General features: G+C 32.9%; 1 protein-coding gene across 1 annotated transcript; it reads left to right on the plus strand.

Annotated features, from left to right (window-relative positions):
* Window positions 1-6394: 6394 nt before the first annotated feature.
* On the plus strand, window positions 6395-19249 carry LOC18046520 (anaphase-promoting complex subunit 6). Its single transcript, XM_024188688.1, is given in 16 exon segments — window positions 6395-7149; window positions 7523-7657; window positions 7759-7832; window positions 9032-9071; window positions 9501-9546; window positions 9814-9899; window positions 10034-10215; window positions 10307-10432; window positions 10604-10678; window positions 13964-14089; window positions 16635-16704; window positions 17112-17194; window positions 17700-17813; window positions 18443-18542; window positions 18789-18824; window positions 18970-19249. Coding segments are annotated over 16 exon segments (1644 nt in total). The 5' UTR covers window positions 6395-6903; the 3' UTR covers window positions 19075-19249.
* The last annotated feature ends 892 nt before the right edge of the window (window positions 19250-20141 follow it).

The following is a 20141-nucleotide window of genomic DNA, read 5'->3' on the forward strand; positions in this document are numbered from 1 at the left end:
TTTGATAGATCTCGGTTTCTCTGCAGTTTAGATTTTGATTATCCAGATATAGCTCTGTTATATTTCTTCTCATCGTAATTTTTTTTTAAAGAAAACAATTAAATTTATGACCGTTGGGTAAAATTGAGTAGTTTTTTCATTTATTTTTAAGAAATAAAAAACTAAAAAAAAAACTTTGAGGGAGTTTTAATTTGATTCTAAATAATTAAAAATACTCGGTTTTAAAAATTTTGGTAAACCATATACTTGAAATGTTACTCTGTTGGCCATGCAATTGTTGTATAAAAAAAATTATCTGCGTTCCTTTTGGTTCATTAATTGAATTTTGTATATTACTTGAAATTCATTATTAAATAGATTTTAATATTTTATTTCTATTAATTATTATGTTAATGATAATAGAAAGAGAGAATTTACAATGAATCAAAGAATACACTGAAATTAAATTTTATTTGCGCGCGCACACTGAAATGATCTTCAAAAAATTGCTTGTGCGGATCACAATATGCTGAGGTGATTGAGATTACTGAAACAGTATTATTATTATTTTCAAAGGCACAAAATTACAAAAAAACCAGTTTACGTGCATTCATTTTTGGTGGCAAAGCGTCAAGCAAGTAGTGATCATGCTCATGTAGAGTACAATTAATTAATAACTAAAATTAAAACTAAAAATATATCTATCTCAAATTGAAGCCTCAGCTTCGATTTAGGAAAAAGTAAGGGAAAGGAATCAAATTCAAGTCATTAAAGACAAAGATGATGTACATATAATCATATATAAAGTTGGCATCTCCTTTGGATCTCGGACGAACCGTTAGAGAGTGTAATTACATTTAAAAATCAGTAATTTAAGATCTCAGGCTTTAGCAGTAAAACCTCAGTCTGAAATTCCCTTTTGCTCACATGCAGATTGCAGATTATGTCTGCTGATGGGTCATTTTTATTATCATTCAAAATCTGAACTGCGGCATTACTTTGTTCAGAATCTTGGAGAATATATTTGTGAATACCCAGAAAAGAACTTACGGTATTTAAGTACTTTTAAAAATGATCCAATCTAAGATTCCGAATTTATTAATTCTGAAAAAATATTAAGACATATGATTTAATATTGTAATGATCAGATAAATTATTAACTTATATAGTTTGATAGTATAATAGCGACTTAATAATTTTTCCAGGCCGTAATAAAATTTAGGATCTTAGATCAAATAATATCAAAAAATATAGTACTTAATTAATTTTCCATACATGTGGGATAATTGGATAAATGCCTCTTGAGGTCCAGGGCTTGGATAAAATGCTCGGTTGGTCTTCATATTTAAAAAATTACTTAAAATCTCTGTTGTTACACCTGTTTTTATGAAAATAAATAAATAAATAAATTATTTTATTATGTTTTACTCTAAATAAAATTGACATAATTCAATTTACTCTAATCTGCCGTTCAACAAATTATGGAAAATGGAGGTTGCATCGATAAAACTTTAATTTTGATCAAACTTTTTTGTTTTCTTGCAGCTAATTAAATAGGGACGGACTGATCTATAATATTTTCAGTAGATTGAAGGTAAATTAAAGTACATATATCGATTTATGAAGGCGAAAATTTAAATTTATCCATTTGAAAATACAAATGTATAAAGAAGAGTACTTTAATAACTGAATAATTATCCCAAACACTAATGACTAAAGAAGAATTTAATGTGATAAAATTAAAATATACATAAACGAAGAAAAAATCAGTGTAGCAGTAGATGAAACTATTAAATTATATATATGGTTGTACGTACAAGAACATGCATACTTGAACTTGAGAGTTTCTTTTTTGACCCGAAACTTTTGACCCAAGTGCTAAGATTGTTGTAATCATCAAGCTTTCTGATGGACCATGGGGATGAAGTTGATGAGCCAATTAATCACCAGACCAGCAAGAAAAGCTTTAAGCTTCAGAAGCATCAAAAGCCCTGCAAAAAGAAGCAAAAGCAAATAGCTCACACTAGATGAGAAAACTGCAAATATCATCTTTAAAAGGAAAAAAAAAATGAAAATATCACTATTAAGCTTAGGAAAAAAAGTATTTTTTTGAAAAAAATATATTTTTATTAAACAAGGAAAGAAAAAATTCTCATTACGGATGTTATTTAATTCCAAAAGAAAAGAGAGAGATTCTGTCATTTTAGAACAACAAAGAGTTTTGAAATTAAATGAATATTTTGAAAAAGTAATTTTCCCTTCTTCTTTTGTATAACAAACATTCTAACGTAATTTCATCTTATATAATTGCCAAAGAAACTTAATAATTTATAAGCAATGAAAAATTACAAAATTGTGCAAATTTAGCTAAAACCATAAAAATAAACAAGTTTTAAAACATGCCCATCTGGATAGTAATAATATATCGCTCTCACAAAACAAAAGTAAATTTAAGAATGAATTTGATTGTGAATTGGTAACTAGAATTAATGCTTAATTACAATATTAAAGCAGAAGAATCGACATCTACAAGCCTTCTTTGCTCTCTTAAGCTTGGAGAACATCTCATCATCTGAGCACATTTTACCCGGCGAGTTCAAATAAACCTTTCTAGGAACCGGAGGAGACCACAAGCCGCTCTGCTCATAATCAAAATCATACTGCAATGCATCAAAGAATTTCCCCAGAAGCCGATCCGATACCGATTTCGAAACCATTTGAACAGTAGTACTACTGCCGGTAGTACTGAATGTTGGCAATGAAGAAGTACTCTCACAGCTGCAGCAGCTGTTAATTTTTTCTAGCGAGGCTTCATTAAGGGCCATTTAGATTTTGAGGGAAAGAAAAATATATGTATGTGTAAATATATGTATTCAGAGAAAATAGATAAAAGCTCAGAAGAAGATAAAGGAAAACACGAAAAATGGAATGATCTAAATCATGGTGGTGGGTTCTACGATTAGGTTAATTTAGTTACTTTATTTGGGGAAGTTTAATTTATTTTTTAACAAGGGAAAAGAAAAGGCATAAAGATTTGGCCGCTGAAATTTGAGACAAATCATCTCCTATGGGACCTTGGTAACCGATATGTATATATATAGTATATAAGTTTTTATGAATAGCAATGATAAATTCTTTTGCAATCCATGCTTTGATGATGAGTGTCTGTATTATGTATATGCATGCAGGTGGAAAGTGGCAGGCTTGCAGCACAAGTGCTGTGCTTAATATATATGGAGGTAGATATGAGATTGAGATAGCTAGCGAGTTCGAAGTCCTTTTAGAACAAGCTGTGTTTTTTAAATTTTGAATTGGCCAGAGGGTTATCTGGTAGAGCTCAGGTGCATGGTGCTGATGGGGCAAAATGTTTTTGTGATTATATACGATTCAAAATGAACGAAAGAGGCGAGGACTTCGAAATTAGTATCAAATTTGGAAGTTCTAAGAGCTTAATTTGAATCTAGAATATCGAACATTAATTTTAAAATAAATGTGATGTATAATTTTCATTTTTGAATAAATATTTGCCCATGCAGCCATGCTAAGCATTTAAGCAACTAATAGGAAGACTCATAAAAGAGACTTATTGGAGTCATGTGTTAGAATGTGCTAGGTTATAGGGGTACTTTTAAATTTTAATCCTTAAAAAAAATATTTTTACGAACATAAAAATGAATCCTAGTGTAAGCTCAAGCCTTAATTCTTGATAGCTCATAATCGTGAGTCTATACATTTTATTTAATTAATTATAAACCCTACTTGTGAGAAGATTTCAATTTGTAAATCACACATTCACGCTCCAATAGTTTCTTTTTTGCTTTATGTAAGATTATGTGTACTTTCAGAAAAAATACATATTTAAATTATTTCAACTAAAAATAAAAGAATATGAAGTACTTTTTAATTTGCTAATTAATACACTCTTCTTCCAAAAGCGGTACACGATATTCTATGCCAAAAAAAGCACTAGAGAGAACACAAAAATTTCCCAGGAATCACTCGCAAACACAAGCATAGATTCTATTAAGTAGCTCATAGACACTATAATTGAAACTGCTGTCTAATATTGAAAAGCACCATGTTCAAAAAGTGGTACCAGCAGGCATTATGATTATAAGCTTATCTGGAAATTGTGCAGTAAGCTTTTGATCTATAGTCTTGTGTCACAACGGTCATGATTGTAGGAAAGCTAATTTCATACAATAATATAACTTTACAAATGTAATAATTACCATGAATTTACATAAACTTGAAGCAAATATTTGTGTCCCAATAGGTTGACAATTGCAACACATATCGAAAAACTGTAATAGTACCCTTGATTATAATTACTTGACCATACTCAGTAGCGAACTATGTATATGCTTGGCGGCCGAGGTGTCAGGAATTTACCAGGGACGCCTAAGTTCAAACACTAACATAATTTAAAAAAATGGTCAGCAAATAATAAATATCAAAATAAAAATTTATTACAATATTTAGGGCTAGTTTGATAATTGTATAACTTTTAAAATAATTATTATTACTTGCGCTGTAAAAATAATTAGTTGTGAATAGAATTAATTAAACATTTGACAAAATTTCTTCTTAAAAGTGCTTTTGTAAATCTCATTGTTGAGCTATTATAAGAATTTAAATGATTAACATGGACATAATATTAAATAAAATATATTATATAAATATAAATACATACATATAATATTTTTTATTGTGTATATTAGTAATTAATAACTAAAATAATTATTTTTATTAATTTATTTTGTTATCTCAATATAATTACTAATAATCATCTCTCTAAATTTAGTAATTTTATTTCCTAATTGAATAAAGATAATTTTAAATTTTTATAATATATGTAAGGATATATATGGAATTGTATTATGTAGAAACTTATCCTAAAAATTAGATTTTGAAAGCTTACTTCTTTTTTTCTTTTCAAAATCTGCTATAAGCTGTGTTGATTTTGCCAAAAGTGATTTTTAAAAAATACCAAATAGTAAAATTAAATTTTAGTCACTTTTGAGTTTTTCAAAAGCAATACCAAACAGACCTTTAATTTAATACAATATAATTATTCTCAAGTATTTTCATATGATGAAGACATTTAAGAATGACCTCATTATCATGACTGTAAATATATTTTGTGTATACAATAAGTCTATCGTTCAACAATTGATTTCCCATATGATAGCTAAAAATATCCTTTCTAATTTAGTTGTGGTAGTTGATAAAATCATTGCCAATGTTACCAACAAATAAACTAATGAATACAATTAGATGGCTGGTTATATTCATCGGAATAATATTAAAAAATCCTTGTTTTAAAAGAGTTTATGGGTTATGTCCATGGTTGACAAGATAAATTTTTATGCATTTAGTTAAAATTGTTAAAACATTTTTTTATTTTCTTTGTTTATCTTGTCATAGGTTTATGAATAATCTTATTCATTTTTTCTTTAAAAAGTAGTCATTTTTTAAAATAAAAATTAAATGGGGATCAAGTCCCTATTTTAATCCCCACTCAATTTGGAGATTTTTGGGACATACCCAAACTATCCCCAATTAATTTTTTTTTTCGGATATAGGGTGGGTTCGAGGATTGCTTCTAAATCAAGTTCGGATTCAAGGATCATAATTCCACCCTCAACCTGTCCCATCGCCATCACTAGCCTTGAGGAAACATAGCAATAAAAAAAAACAATAATAAAGAAAGAAACCAAGAAAAAGAGACATAATAGTAACATTAGCAATGTTATGCGTATTTTATGTTTAAGTAATGATACATTCACAAATTCTTATACAAATTGATGTGATATTAATCCATTGGTTGAATGGAAATATAAAATAATAAAAATAAATTATATGGGCCAAGAGATATTTAATTCAACTAATAAATTAACGTCACATCAGTTGTACAAAATAAATTTATATAAAAATTTATTACTATATCATTACTCTTTATATTTTGACCCCTATAATTTTACAAGTTAATTTTATGTTACCTCGTACTCAAATTTATGATTTCTTTTTTATGGTTATTGTGTTGGCCCTCTTAATTTTAGTGATTTTATAGTATAGCCTACTCAGGCATATAGTTTCTTCATAGCCACCAAAACAAAAATCCTATCTTTGGGGTGTCAAGAGAACCCGCCCGGACTGGACGCCAGCAGGTCCGGGCGTAGCACCAAATAACCGGAACCCGAACCCAGTTTCTTAATAAATTAAAAATAAGGGTCATGTTACAGTATAATTGTGGTACCGTGCCACAGTTGCACCAATCATTAGATCCACTCAAATAAATAGGATCCACTTAAATAAGTGAAAATCCAACGGTCGAGTGCAGTTGCACCACAGTTTTATCCTAAAAATAAATATATATAAATGCCATTTTCAAAACCCAAATACCCAAATCGAAATCGCCAAATCCCAATCGAAATTGCCGAATTGCCCAAATACCCAAATTGAAATCACCGAGAAGAGATGATGACGAGTTGCCGACGGTGGGTGGTGGCGATTTGTTCTCGGTTGCTGAGTCGCTAGCCTTGGCACGCAGCTTTGCCCGGTTGCAAGCTTGGGAAACGTAAACATTATTTTTGCAAGCTTGGGAAACGGTGATGTCTTCTACACATAAAAATTATTTTTGCAAGCTTGTGAAACAGTGATGTATTCATTATTAAACTTTTGTTCTTGTTTTAGGATGGGATGATTATTTTTGGGGGGTTAGCTTTCCAGTGAACGTCAGATGATTTTTTAGTGGTTTGATGCAACCTGGAAACAGTAGTTGTAAGTAGTCGTAGTCGTTTCCTTCACTGTGCAAAACCCCCCATCTCAAACAAAACCCTCATTTTTCCCTCTTAACAAAGAAACAAGACTAAAAGCCACTTTCCCGAGAACCAAACATACCCTTAGATCTCCAATTTCATAATGAGAGAAGAAGAAATAGAGAAGCTTCGAGGAGTGGTTCGCGACTGTGTGAGCAAGCATTTGTACTCGTCGGCCATATTTTTCGCCGATAAAGTCGCCGCTTTAACCAATGACCCTGCTGACGTGTACATGCAGGCTCAGGCTCTGTTCCTTGGTCGCCACTACCGCCGTGCATTTCACCTCCTTAACGCCTCGAAAATTGTGCTCCGTGACCTCCGCTTTCGTTACTTGGCTGCTAAGTGTCTGGTAAAATTCTGTTTTTTTGATTGCATTAGAAAATTTGAATTTCGGATTTGGGGTTCATGCTTTTTGCGTTTCTGGGTTTTATTGTGTTATGAAAAAGGGAAATTTTGAAAATTTCAGCTTGAAATTTGTGTTCTTTATATTACATGACAAAAGAATTTCAATGAGAAATACGTGGAAATTGAATTGCTCTAGCAAATTTGCATGTCGTGAGTGTTTTAAGAAAATGAAAACTAGATTTTAAGCAATTAAGACGAAATTATCCACTTTGAGCTGAATAAGTTTGATCAATTTTTTCTTGAATGTCTATTTGTTTATACAGCTGGGTAGTTTTTCTTTTTCTTATTTATTTCTGGTCTGTCCTTTGTATAATTAGGAGGAACTGAAGGAGTGGGAACAGTGTTTGTCGATGCTCGGTGATGCTAAGGCTGATGAAGATGGGAATGTTTATGACACAAAGGATAGCAATGTCATGTACTTAGATAAAGATGGGGAAGACAGAGAAATCAATGTAAGTTTTTCTTTGCAATCTCATTTTATTTGGCCTTTTATTTTTTAATTTGTTGCACATTTGTTGTATTCTTTGCCCAACATTTCTTTTTTCTATTACAGATCTCTTCAGCTATATGCTTTTTGAGAGGCAAAGCATATGAAGCCTTGGAAAATCGTGCCCAAGCTCGGCTGTGGTTAGTTTTTTGCGATCAATTTACTGAAAATCGTTCTGCTTAATTGTATAGTGCTTTATGTTATTTTCCCTTAGTTTTTCAGTCAAAATGATACTAGCTTATACTGTCTAACTGTCTTATGTTATAGTAAATTAGGTGCAGTAATTTAACGTACTGTTAAAGAAAGGAAATGACTTCATTGATTTAATGAAAAAAATTGAACATTGTTATAAACTTGTGTAAGTTGGGCATAAGTAAATTTATCTTTGATTTCATTACTGAGCAGATTTTTTCTGAATGCATGAATGTTTGATATATGTGGTTAATAACCAAGGAGTTTGTTTAGATACTACTTGAAGAAATATCTATATATAGATTGGTTAGTCTAGACAACTTTCCTTGATATAAATCAATGCAAAAGTTTGATAAGACAGTTTAAAATGTTAACATCCCATGTCTTCTGGAGTTGCTTTGGTGACAGACGAATAGTAGTATATGCTGGGATGATTTAGTTCAATAAGGCTATTGGTTCTGTTCTGCTTTCTCAAAGAGGTTGATTGCCGAATTTGCTTTTTCAAAGAGGTTGATTGCCAAATTAACTGCCACATGAATGAGATATTCTACATTTTTTTTTTTTTTGGTATCCTGAATGGTTTTTGTTTCCAACCACAATTCTGGTCTTCTATTGGTTCACTCTTTCCTACTCCTGAACTCAGATGAACTTTTGGCTGCAATACCTCATTACTAAATTCAGCTCTAATGACAGAGGAACTTATTTGCTTCCTCTTTCATCTTGTTTCATTACCAACTTTCATATGCAGCATTTTTAGAACATTAAGGAGTAATAGTATAGAAAGGTGGTTTTAAATCAAATGTAACAAGATTCAATTGGCAGATCAGCTATGCTTCACTCCATGTGGTTACCTACACCTGGATGTTTGTTTTAGAGTTTTATGCTGTCTGAATTAGTGGCCTCATTTTATTATCTGATTGAAAGCTTGCATGTATTTCAGTAAGTTGGGTGCTTTCCTCAACTCTTTTTCTTTAGTAACTATTATGGTATCGTTTTATAGCCTTAATTAGCTTTTCTTTGGTGTTTCGTTTGTCAGTATATCTGCTCTATTCTGTTCAATTCATTTTGCTCTATTCTCTCAGTTTTGTTGAATTAAAACACTATGGTTCATACAAAGGCTTACTATATTTTTACATAATGATTTAAGGTATAAAGCAGCAATCAAAGCTGATCCTTTGTGTTATGAGGTATGCATGACATGTTATCAATGTTATTGTTTTTTTTCTGCCCTCCTTGGGGATAAGCTGTTGGGGGAAGCGTCCTCTTCTTGAAACTCCTTCCCTTGAATTTTGTGGCTGCATAAAGCTCAGAAATGACGTTCTAAGCAAAATATTACAACCTCTTGAAACTATTTTGCCTTCTCAAGGATTAGAAAATTACTCAAAAGAGGGCCTAGATTTTTTGAGCTAGGCTTGTCTTTTTTCTTTTTTTAATAAAATTTTAATCCTTTTCTTAATAAAATTTTAATCCGTTTCTTATTAAAATGTTAATCTTTTCTTTAATTTGACCTCTGCTGATCACATAGATGTCTCATTTGGATGTTCTGTATAAGATACGCTGTTTTGTCATTCTTTATGATTTTTTTCTTTATGGCTGTACCTTGATTTCTTTTGCAGGCTTTGGAATGCCTTATTGAAAATCACATGCTAACATGCGAGCTAGGTAATGATTTAGTTTTCTCCTAGTCATCTGTTTATTTCATCTGAGAAGTGGATTATGACAATGTTTACAGTTTGAATTCTAGTTCTTACACGGCCACGTGCGCATGCGCACACACATAAAGAAAATTATAATCACACACGAACATGTTGATAGAAATTTAATTTGGTAAAACTTTCTTTGGCTGTGTTCTACTAGCATTTGATTTTTCATGGAACATGTTACGACAGGCTAATGCTTTAAATTATTGGATTTACTGTTGAATTTCAGAAACAAGTTTACTTTCATCATTGGAATTTGGCTCTGAAGATGGATGGCTTTCTTCATTTTACTCATGCTTGATAAAAAGGTGAACTGTATGCAAGCTCATTATATGCTCTTCCAAATGTAAACGTCCCTTCTGTTTTCTGATATTGATTCTTTTTGCTGTGTTTGAGTGCACTGAACAATTTCTTTCTTTCTTCTTTCCTGTCTCCCTTTGTTTTATCAGTATGACAAGGAGAATGTTATAGAAGCCAAATTTAGAGAGATTGAGAAAGAAAAATGCGATAGTGTCCATTCGAGCTCGTCCTTCTCACACAGTCTAAAAAACAATACTGATCTTTTAGCCTGCAAAGCTGAGTACTATCATCAGTGTGGAGAATACCAAAAATGCTTTGAACTAACTTCTGTGTAAGTTGGTGAAGAAATGAAGAAAATATGGCTGCATTGTTCTTGAGATGCTGTATGACCTTTTTCTTTCCTTTTGTTTTTGTTTCCCCAGATTACTTGAGAAAGACCCTTTCCATCTGAAATGTACCTTCGTGCACTTAGCTGCTGCTATGGAACTTGGACATTCAAATGAACTATATCTGATGGCATGCAATTTAGTGAAGGATTATCCTCAAAAGTAAGCATTTCCTCTTTTTTCTTCTTCTCTTTCTAGAAAACTTTGGAAGTGTCAAATAATGAAAGCATTTTTGCTATTAGATTGACTGTTTTTTATATTAATATGAACTTCTAATTTAAAGTACTCTTTGAGTATTATATTGTTAGCTTATGAAGACTTTTCATTTTTTAGGGCTTTGTCGTGGTTTGCAGTTGGTTGCTACTACTATTGTATAAAGAAATATGATCAATCACGACGTTATTTCAGGTAAGGATTATGCATTATTGGGTAAACTGAGGCCCTATAATTAATCTATCCATCTTTTATTGCCTCTGCTGATTTCAATATTGAAGCTTGTAGGTATTGGTTTTTTTCATATGTGATATTATGAAAGAGGAAAAGCTTTTATATTATATCCCGAGAGATCCTTATATTATGAGATTCTATTATGTCTGTTTTCTTTGCATTTTAGGGGCCTTGTTATTCTGTCAACCTGTGATGCTAGATTTCGGAAATCTTCTCTTCACACAGTGTTCTTGGCTCTTTAATTGTCAAAATGTTGAAAAGCCTCTTTTGTGTGATGCATTATATATGCAGTTTAATATTTGTGGAGTTCAGTAATATTGATTACCTTTATTATAATATTTTCAATTGTATAGTTTTTGGGTTTCTTCTTGGTAGGGAAGATTTTTGTCTTTTTCTTTTTGGGTTTGATTCTTCTTCATTATTATTATTATTGTTGTTACAGTTTCCAATTAACCAAAAAAAAAAAAAATTTGAGCTTGCTCCACCCTGCAAAAGTTTTAGGGTGCATTTCATTCTTGAATTGGGGAATCGGAATGGGGAATGGGGATGATTGATTGTGTTTACTTGCTACAAACATGAAGGAATTAGAATTGATTTTGGGTGGGGCCTACAATTTTGGGACCGTAGTATTGGAATCCCATTGCCATGGGGGTAGGAATGTGATAGGACTTAGGGCTAAATTAGGGCTGACTTTTATTGATTAAATCAAAAGAAAACAAACAATCAATCCTGACCTACAATTCGAGAGGTAGGTCAATCTCTCCCAAAGCTCCTAATAGTTCCTAATATCAGACAAAACTCAACATAAACCCTAAATGACTCCATAATCTCTTATTTATAGCTAAACCCTAATTAATAATAAAGTTACTAAATTGCCCCTGCCCCTTTATATTTGCGCCTAACATAAATTTTCATGGGTCTAACATTACTCCCCTCCCAAAAAGACACCTTGTCCTCAAGGTGGAATCCAAGAAACTGCTGCTGTGTTCTTATCCGCAATTCTTTGTGCCAACTCCATTGAGTCCCCTAACCCTCTTGGCCTTAGCAAGCGTAGCACAGCTCGGATTTCTGGCTTTGGTCCCTTCATAAAATTCCCTTCCAACACTGCCTCTGAGATGTCCCCTAGACGTCCCGACAGCAGCTCAAGCTTTTTTCTATACTCCATGACTGTTTTCTCTTGGATCAAGACAAAAAATTGTTCGTGCAAATCTCCCTCTTGAGTGGCCCGAAACCTCTCCAACAGCCGGTCCTCAAATTCACCCCACGGCCTCAATGGTTGTTGTTGTTCCCGCCACTGAAACCACATAAGGGTCTTTCCCTCCAGACATAATGCAGCCGCCATCAGTTTTTCCCCTTCTGAGAGTCCATTGATGGCGAAATAGCGCTCTTCCCTATACACCCATCCATAGGCATCCTCACCTTCAAAAATGAGCATTTTTAGTTTCCTTACCCCAAAATCGGCTCCAAATTGAGTCAGCCCCGCCCAATTTCGCGCCATTAAAGGTCTCCAACCTCCTGAGTCTACTCTATTTTCCGCAAATCCCGAAGACCCAGCCCAAAATTCTCCTTGGTCCTTGCCCAGCCCCATATTGGGCTGAAATCCCTCGCCCAACTGCATTCTAGTCATAACCGCTCTCTTTCTCACCGGTAACCCCTCCTCCTAGCCATCCGCCCCTAAATCCGACCTGTCCAGACCCAAAACCGCCCTGCACAGGCCTAAATCCAGCCTGCCCCGGTCCACAACAGCCCTGCCCGGCCTGCCTTGGCCCAAAACGGCCCTGCCCAGCCCAAAATTTGGCCTGCCCAGGCCCTGAGTCACCCCCAAACGTCGCCGAGTCGCCAACCCCGGCCACCCCCGACTCCGGTGCGCCCCATTCCGATGCTAAAACACCGATTCCCAACCCTAAACTACCTCCTCCAACTGCGTAACCCTCAGATCCACCGCCCCCAGCCGCAACCCAGCCTTCTTCGCCACACCCAACGTCAGGAAAGGCTCCCCTAGGCCGTAAGTCCCCTAGGCTGACCTCCTTGCCACCAAATTCGCCGTGAACTCTTGCCCTTAGCTGAGTAAGACTGGTGGTTTTCGGCCCTCCACCCTTTGTGCCGTCACAAAGCACGGGTTTCGTGTCGCCAGATCCTTCTCCCGCCACACTACCTTGGCCTGTTGATATTGCCAGTGGTGGGTTGAGGTGGAGTTCTATTAATTTCAGCAACATGGCTTCAAGGGATGAAAATTTTTGTTGAACGCTATTAAATCGCTCGTCAATGGTGGCCTTGAGCAATCCAATCTCCGCTTCTAATTTTTCTTCAAGCACGTCCACTTTCTTTGCTGCCATTGTCTCAGGATTCTTGCTCTGATACCACTTTGATAGGACTTAGGGCTAAATTAGGGCTGACTTTTATTGATTAAATCAAAAGAAAACAAACAATCAATCCTGACCTACAATTCGAGAGGTAGGTCAATCTCTCCCAAAGCTCCTAATAGTTCCTAATACCAGACAAAACTCAACATAAACCCTAAATGACTCCATAATCTCTTATTTATAGCTAAACCCTAATTAATAATAAAGTTACTAAATTGCCCCTGCCCCTAAAATTGCTAAACAGCCCCTGCCCCTTTATATTTGCGCCTAACATAAATTTTCATGGGTCTAACAGAATGGGAAATGAATTGACACTTTTATCCTTAAAGAAATTAAATATTCCTTTTTTACCAATAAATAATATTAATAATAGTAGTAATATTAATAATAATTAATAATAATAATGAATGTAATAATAACAGTAGTAGTAGTAATAATAATAACAACAACAAAAACAACTAATTTATTCTAAAATTTATAGTATTATGCTCTATTGTAATAAACATGTATATATTTTTCTTAGAAATGTTTATTTATTTGTTTTATTAGTGAAAAATATACAATTTTAACTAAGGGCATTATGGTAACTTGCAATAATGCATTCTGATTACAAGGTAAAGTAAATAGTAAATGGGAATGCAGCTCATTCCGATTCCGATTCCAATTTCAATTCATATAGCTCAAGTAAACAATGTATTCTAATTCCCATTCCCTATTCAGATTCCACATTCCAGCCTATTTCGATTTCTGTCCATTTTAATTCAAGAAAGTAAATGCATCATTTGTCTGTTGCTCTTATTAAATATATCATTTATGGCTTTGAGACAAGGTTTGAAATGTTATCTAGAGATATCTAATTGCTTGTTGGCTCCATTCACTACAGCAAGGCTACAAATCTTGATGGGACATTCGCCCCTGCTTGGATAGGTTATGGAAATGCTTTTGCTGCTCAAGAAGAGGGTGATCAAGCAATGTTGGGTTATCGCACAGCTGCTCGTTTGTTTCCAGGGTAATTTTAAGCATTATATATTCATTTCTGTACCTTTCTGATTCTTCTTTCCTTGGATCAGCATATTCATGCAATGAGGACAAGGACAAAGCCACTAACTTGCTTTTGAGCAAGTTCCAGAACACTTTTGGAATTTAATTTTTGCCTTTCTTTTTCCTTTTTTGGTCTCTGAAAGATATCCTAAGGGTTGGGTTTGGTTAATTGTGCTTATCTTGATATCACTCAATTCTCGTTCAATTGAAGAACAGTGTGCTTTGGGTGTATAATCGTGTGGATAAAATATTTTTTTGGTCCCCCACATTTCTATTAGGTTTCATGTAATCCTTGAAATTTCAATTGCTTCAGCTTAATATGTTTCAAGAGCACTGCCGCTAAAAAAATTGGGTTTCATGGGTCGTCAACCAAGATATTTTTTTTTTCCCTTTTGATTTAGTAAAAGTTTTTTACTCAGATTATGCCCTACATGTTTAATAAACTGTGATGCAGAGCAAGAAATTGAAGAAATCCTAATTATATTTAAATGTATAATATTTAGGAATATTTTAATTAATTTGTATTCTAGTTTAATTTGGTTTCCTATTTAGAGTCTTATTGTTTAGGTATTGCTTATTTGGGTAATATTCCTAATTTAGGCATAAGTCTTATTAAAATAGATTTTCTAATCATATTAGGATAAGTCTTACTTAGTATAAATAAGTGTCTTTTGTATCTTTTACAAGCAGAGAATTTTGAGTTTAATAATATTTTAATTTTCAAATCTCTTTGTGAGTATTTGAACAGTTAATTCTTGGTATTCTACGGAATCAATGAGTCTTAACCCCTAAATTCACGGTATTCTTTTGAATCAACGTGAATTTAGTTGTTCTTTTGTTCCGGTATTCTCTAGAATCAACGGAATATTTTGAACATTAAACTTCCGCTGCATCAGTTTGGTATCAGAGCAAAACCTGGTCTCACCAATCTAACTCCATCTACCACCAAACCTTTCCTTTTTTCCTTTTTTGTTTTTTTCCGTTTAGTTCAAAAAAAAAAACCCCAAACAACACCAAAAAAACATAGGAAAAAAAAAGAAAAAAATTATATCATGAAATCACAATATCGATGTGAAGATTTCATCTTGAGAGATGTTTTAGTTAAGATGTTGAGGATTTTGTGTTCAATTTCTCAAGATTTAGAGAAAATTCGAGATAGAAAATCCTTACCCATAAAGCATGCATATGGATTTGATGAAGTTGTTCACGATGATGTTTGTTATGAAGATAATGAGGAAAATTGTAACTTTGTTCCTTTCGACAATATTATTCCTTCCGAGGAGAATATTAATTGGTCATTCATGTCTACAACAAATCCTCAACACAAAGACAATATTGATTTGGATCAATCGCCGAAATTTGATGAGTATCTTGATATTGTGGGACAAGGAGAGGTAATTGTTTATCCATCTTTTGATCTTGTGGAGGAGAGAGAGATAGTTATTGATACAATCTCTTATTGTTCTCTTGATTTGCCGAAAGAAGACAAAAAGAGTTGTGATATTTTTCAACAGTTAGTGGATTATAAGAAGAAATCATTTTTCCTTAACTATGTTGAAGTTCGACACGAACAATATGAGAAGACATTATTGGAGAAGTTGTTGATAGAAGAATTTATTTTACGCCATTGGAGTGATTGGATGGACGTTATTACAAAAGTTGGAAAATTTAAAGTTCGTCGTCTATGTCGAAGCTCTGTTTTAAAAATTAATCCTTATGCACATGAAGATGTTCTTGAAGACTACAACATACAAAATTCGAGGACGAATTTTCTCCAACCTGGCGGGAATGATGCAGAGCAAGAAATTGAAGAAATCCTAATTATATTTAAATGTATAATATTTAGGAATATTTTAATTAATTTGTATTCTAGTTTAATTTGGTTTCCTATTTAGAGTCTTATTGTTTAGGTATTGCTTATTTGGGTAATATTCCTAATTTAGGCATAAGTCTTATTAAAATAGATTTTCTAATCATATTAGGATAAGTCTTACTTAGTATAAATAAGTGTCTTTTGTATCTTTTACAAGCAGAGAATTTTGAGTTTAATAATATTTCAATTTTCAAATCTCTTTGTGAGTATTTGAACAGTTAATTCTTGGTATTCTACGGAATCAACGAGTCTTAACCCCTAAATTCACGGTATTCTTTTGAATCAACGTGAATTTAGTTGTTCTTTTGTTCCGGTATTTTCTAGAATCAACGGAATATTTTGAACATTAAACTTCCACTGCATCAAACTGTTTTACCAATATGAACTTTTTATGAATGATTCACATTTGAATTCCATATTTCTTCTTGAGAAACGTTGTAAGTTGACTAAAATTAGTCTTAAATGTAATGTCTTTCTATTTTGGTGATAAACCACACTGTCATGAGTAGTTATATGGTCGTAAAGATCAACGAATTTCATTGTTTATTGTTTAGTGATGGTATGCATTGTGTTGTGGGAGTACTCTTATCACTATGAACCGTCTTTTTACAGGTTGAATCTTGACGTTCTCTTATTCCAGGTGCCATTTACCAACATTGTACATTGGAATGGAGTACATGCGAACTCACAGCTTTAAGCTTGCCGAACAGGTTTATTGCCTTCTCCTAAATATAGGCTGCTTTTCATTTTTTTTCTTTAGATTTCAGTGAGAACTCTTAAGAGGTTGTTTGTTTTGCAATATGGAGTCTGATTGTTGGATATTCAGATGTTGGTCTATGTGATTTGCTAGTTGATGTTATCTCTCCGGTTTCTTTTTTCTCTCTGGATCTTTGGATTTAATGTGAATACAACTTCTTTCCTCTTTGTTTAATTGTTACAACTTTTAACTGATGCTAATCACAATATTTATTCATGATTCTGAGACCTGTGTAATTATAATTTTGGTCATATCGTCCATTTTCCTTTGTTGTTAAAACAGGGTCTCCTTCATCTGAATCTCTTAGTGATAATTCTTTGAATATCTTGTTGAAATTCTGAATAGCTGTCCTTTCTCCAGTTTTTCATGCAGGCAAAGACCATATGCCCATCAGATCCGCTTGTGTACAATGAACTCGGGGTTGTTGCTTACCACATGAAGGAGTAAGGATGTTTGGTTCACTTGAGTTACTTTTTTCCGATGATCTGTTTACCTTATTAGTGTTTCTTTTTTAATAAGATTATTACTTGGGTATATGAAATTCTAGCCGAGTTAAACTTAGGCGTTGTTTGGTATTGAGATGATGTAGCTTTTAGGCTACAGCTGCTGTAGGAAAAAAGCTGTAACTTTTGAATAAAAGTTAATAATATTAAATAGAAGTTAGTAGTATGTAGTAAAATAATTTTTAAATAATAATTTTGACAAAATTAGTAATGATATAATAGATTTTTCATCATACAAGTGGAAAATCAAATCAACTTAACTTCCAAGCTACTTCAACTAGTGTTTATCAAACACTTTAGTGCTTTAACTTTTAAGATACAGTTGTCCAACTCAATCCCAAACCATGCCTTACAGGAATTGTGCTCTTTTTATTGTTATATGTTATGGCTTTTGTATGAGTTTCCAATCACTGGTTTGACCAGCAAGTAATTGAAGCACTTGTAGGTATAACAAAGCTGTGTGGTGGTTTGAGAAGACCTTGGCACACATTCCTTCCTCTTTAAGTGAAATGTGGGAACCAACTGTGGTGAATCTTGCACATGCTTACAGGAAATTAAAGTAAGTTTAATTTTTGTGGAATAGGCTGTCTCACTTGTGTCTTCTTGCTCTATTGCCTATTCAAGATATTTTTCCTTTATTTTATTGTGTTTTTGTTGAATTGTACATGAAATATCATTCAGCTATCTAGATTTTTTTTTTTTTGGCTAAATTTTCAAATGGAAGATCACCTTTATCTTGATAAATGCATTTTATTTTAGGGATTCGAGTATAGTATAATAATGTAAGATTTTTCAGTTTGCATCATATGAGATCATGAGCAGCATGAAGATATAAGACAGAAGTATAATGTTCCTTATAACATGGCTGCTTATGATCAGCTTTGCCCAATAAGCTCGAGAGACTACTAGGAGCCCTAGTAGTTGTATCTATAGCACTTCCGAAAAGGACTTGATGCAAATAGTTAAATAAGGATATGCCAGATTATGGATTGGTCTACTCTCTACGGGGTAGTTCATATGCTATTAGTTTATATATTATCTCTTGATGGAATAGTAATTTTTTTAATGTTTGTGCTTTTTTCCGTCTTAGTAGGTGGTGGATTTATGTTCACTTCTGGTATTACTAATCTAAACATACATTTGACTTACTGTTTATTGAACCTGATTTTAGAATCTATCATGTTTCAGGATGTATCACGAGGCAATATCCTGTTATGAGCGAGCGCTGACGTTGTTGAATAGAAGCTTGAGCACCTATGCAGGTCTTGCTTACACTTACCATTTGCAGGTATGGTGAATTTGCTATTAATTCATTTTTCAATGAAAACTTGTGTACCTATGAATATTCTGCTGTTGTGAGGAGTAGTTAGCCAATTAATCAAGTGGTATTTGTTACCAAATACTAGTTTATTGGATGCATCTAGTGTCTACTGTTTAGAGTTTTAAAAAACTATTGTCAGATCTTCACCCTTGCATTCAGAAAACTGCTAGAGTCTATGATAATGAATTCGTTTCTTCTGGCTCTCTTGTGCAGGATAACTTTTCTGCTGCCATTACATATTATCACAAGGTAAACTAAAAAGTACTCTTGCTGTTTCCTTCATGTGGAATAAGCTTACTGTCTATCGTAGTCATCCACTGTTGAAAGGACAACTCTAATCTCTCTGCATTTTATGGATCATTGATTTGCTTTTTCATTCTAATCTGCAAATCAGGCACTGTGGCTGAAGCCAGATGATCAGTTTTGTACCGAAATGTTAAGTTTGGCTCTTGTTGATGAAGGTCGCCATGGCATTGACCCCAAAATCGAATTTCAGTGATAATATTCTCCCCCCGCCGCGCGGGGGTTGTAATGTATATGTAATTTGTTATTCATGCCTATAACAGTTTAATTATTTTGGTTTCTGATTCATCCGAAGTATTGGCGAAGGGCTTTTATTGTATAAGCGCAGGGGTGTCATCTTCATCTATATTCTAACTTTTACATTATTAATTTATTTCCTCATTTGCTGAGATCTACTTAGCTTAGAAGTTATTTAAATTGCTTTCTTTCATGGAACCATTTTATTTTAAGAAGGGATATAATCATTTGATGATCACTTTATCATCAAAGTTAAGTCCATTAAGAAATTAATGATGTCCCATGGATATTTCAAGAATTTTAGTTTATTAAGCTAGAAGTATTATAATATTTACAATTTTATCAATTGATAAAAGTATTATCACTTTGTGTGTAAGTAACTTTATTTTTTATTGATTTAGAAGATTGAACTTATTTTCACAATTTAGGGGTAAAATAGACCTTTAGTATAAATTTTACGAAAAATTTAGTTATTTTTAGCAAGTAAAATGATAAAAGTTAGAATATTAAACTGCAAAAATGTAATTATTAAAAAAAATTACTAATAAAGTGATATATTAGAAGAAGTTAGGTGATAAAGAGATAATATCCCTCTTAGGAATTAATTATATTGGTTTACAACTTTGTAGTCTTTTGTTAAGCAGCATAGTTAAATATCTTTTATTGATTATTTTTGTTTCCTATTTAACACATGCAACCTTTTATTAAATGAATAAAGATTTTTAAAAAAATAAATAAATAAAAGAGGAGCAAAGCCGAAATCAATCGAGTTCAACTTCGTCGAGCCTAGTGTACTCAGTTTAGAATTCTAAATTCACAAGTCTAATCAGGTTTATGTTATTATTATGATATTAGTTAGAAAGGCAACAAGGAAGCAAGTCGAGTAACTACTTATGCACGTGAACATGATTAAAATCTAAATCTCTTAGTTTAGTATAAAGATTTATTAATTAAACTAATTAGAACTCACTAATTTCATAGTAGTTCACTCTTATTCTTAATTTCTTTTTTTAAAAAAAAAAGAGA

Source organism: Citrus clementina, unplaced genomic scaffold (genome assembly GCF_000493195.1).
Source record: "Citrus clementina cultivar Clemenules unplaced genomic scaffold, Citrus_clementina_v1.0 scaffold_3, whole genome shotgun sequence".
Classification (NCBI taxonomy): domain Eukaryota; kingdom Viridiplantae; phylum Streptophyta; class Magnoliopsida; order Sapindales; family Rutaceae; genus Citrus; species Citrus x clementina.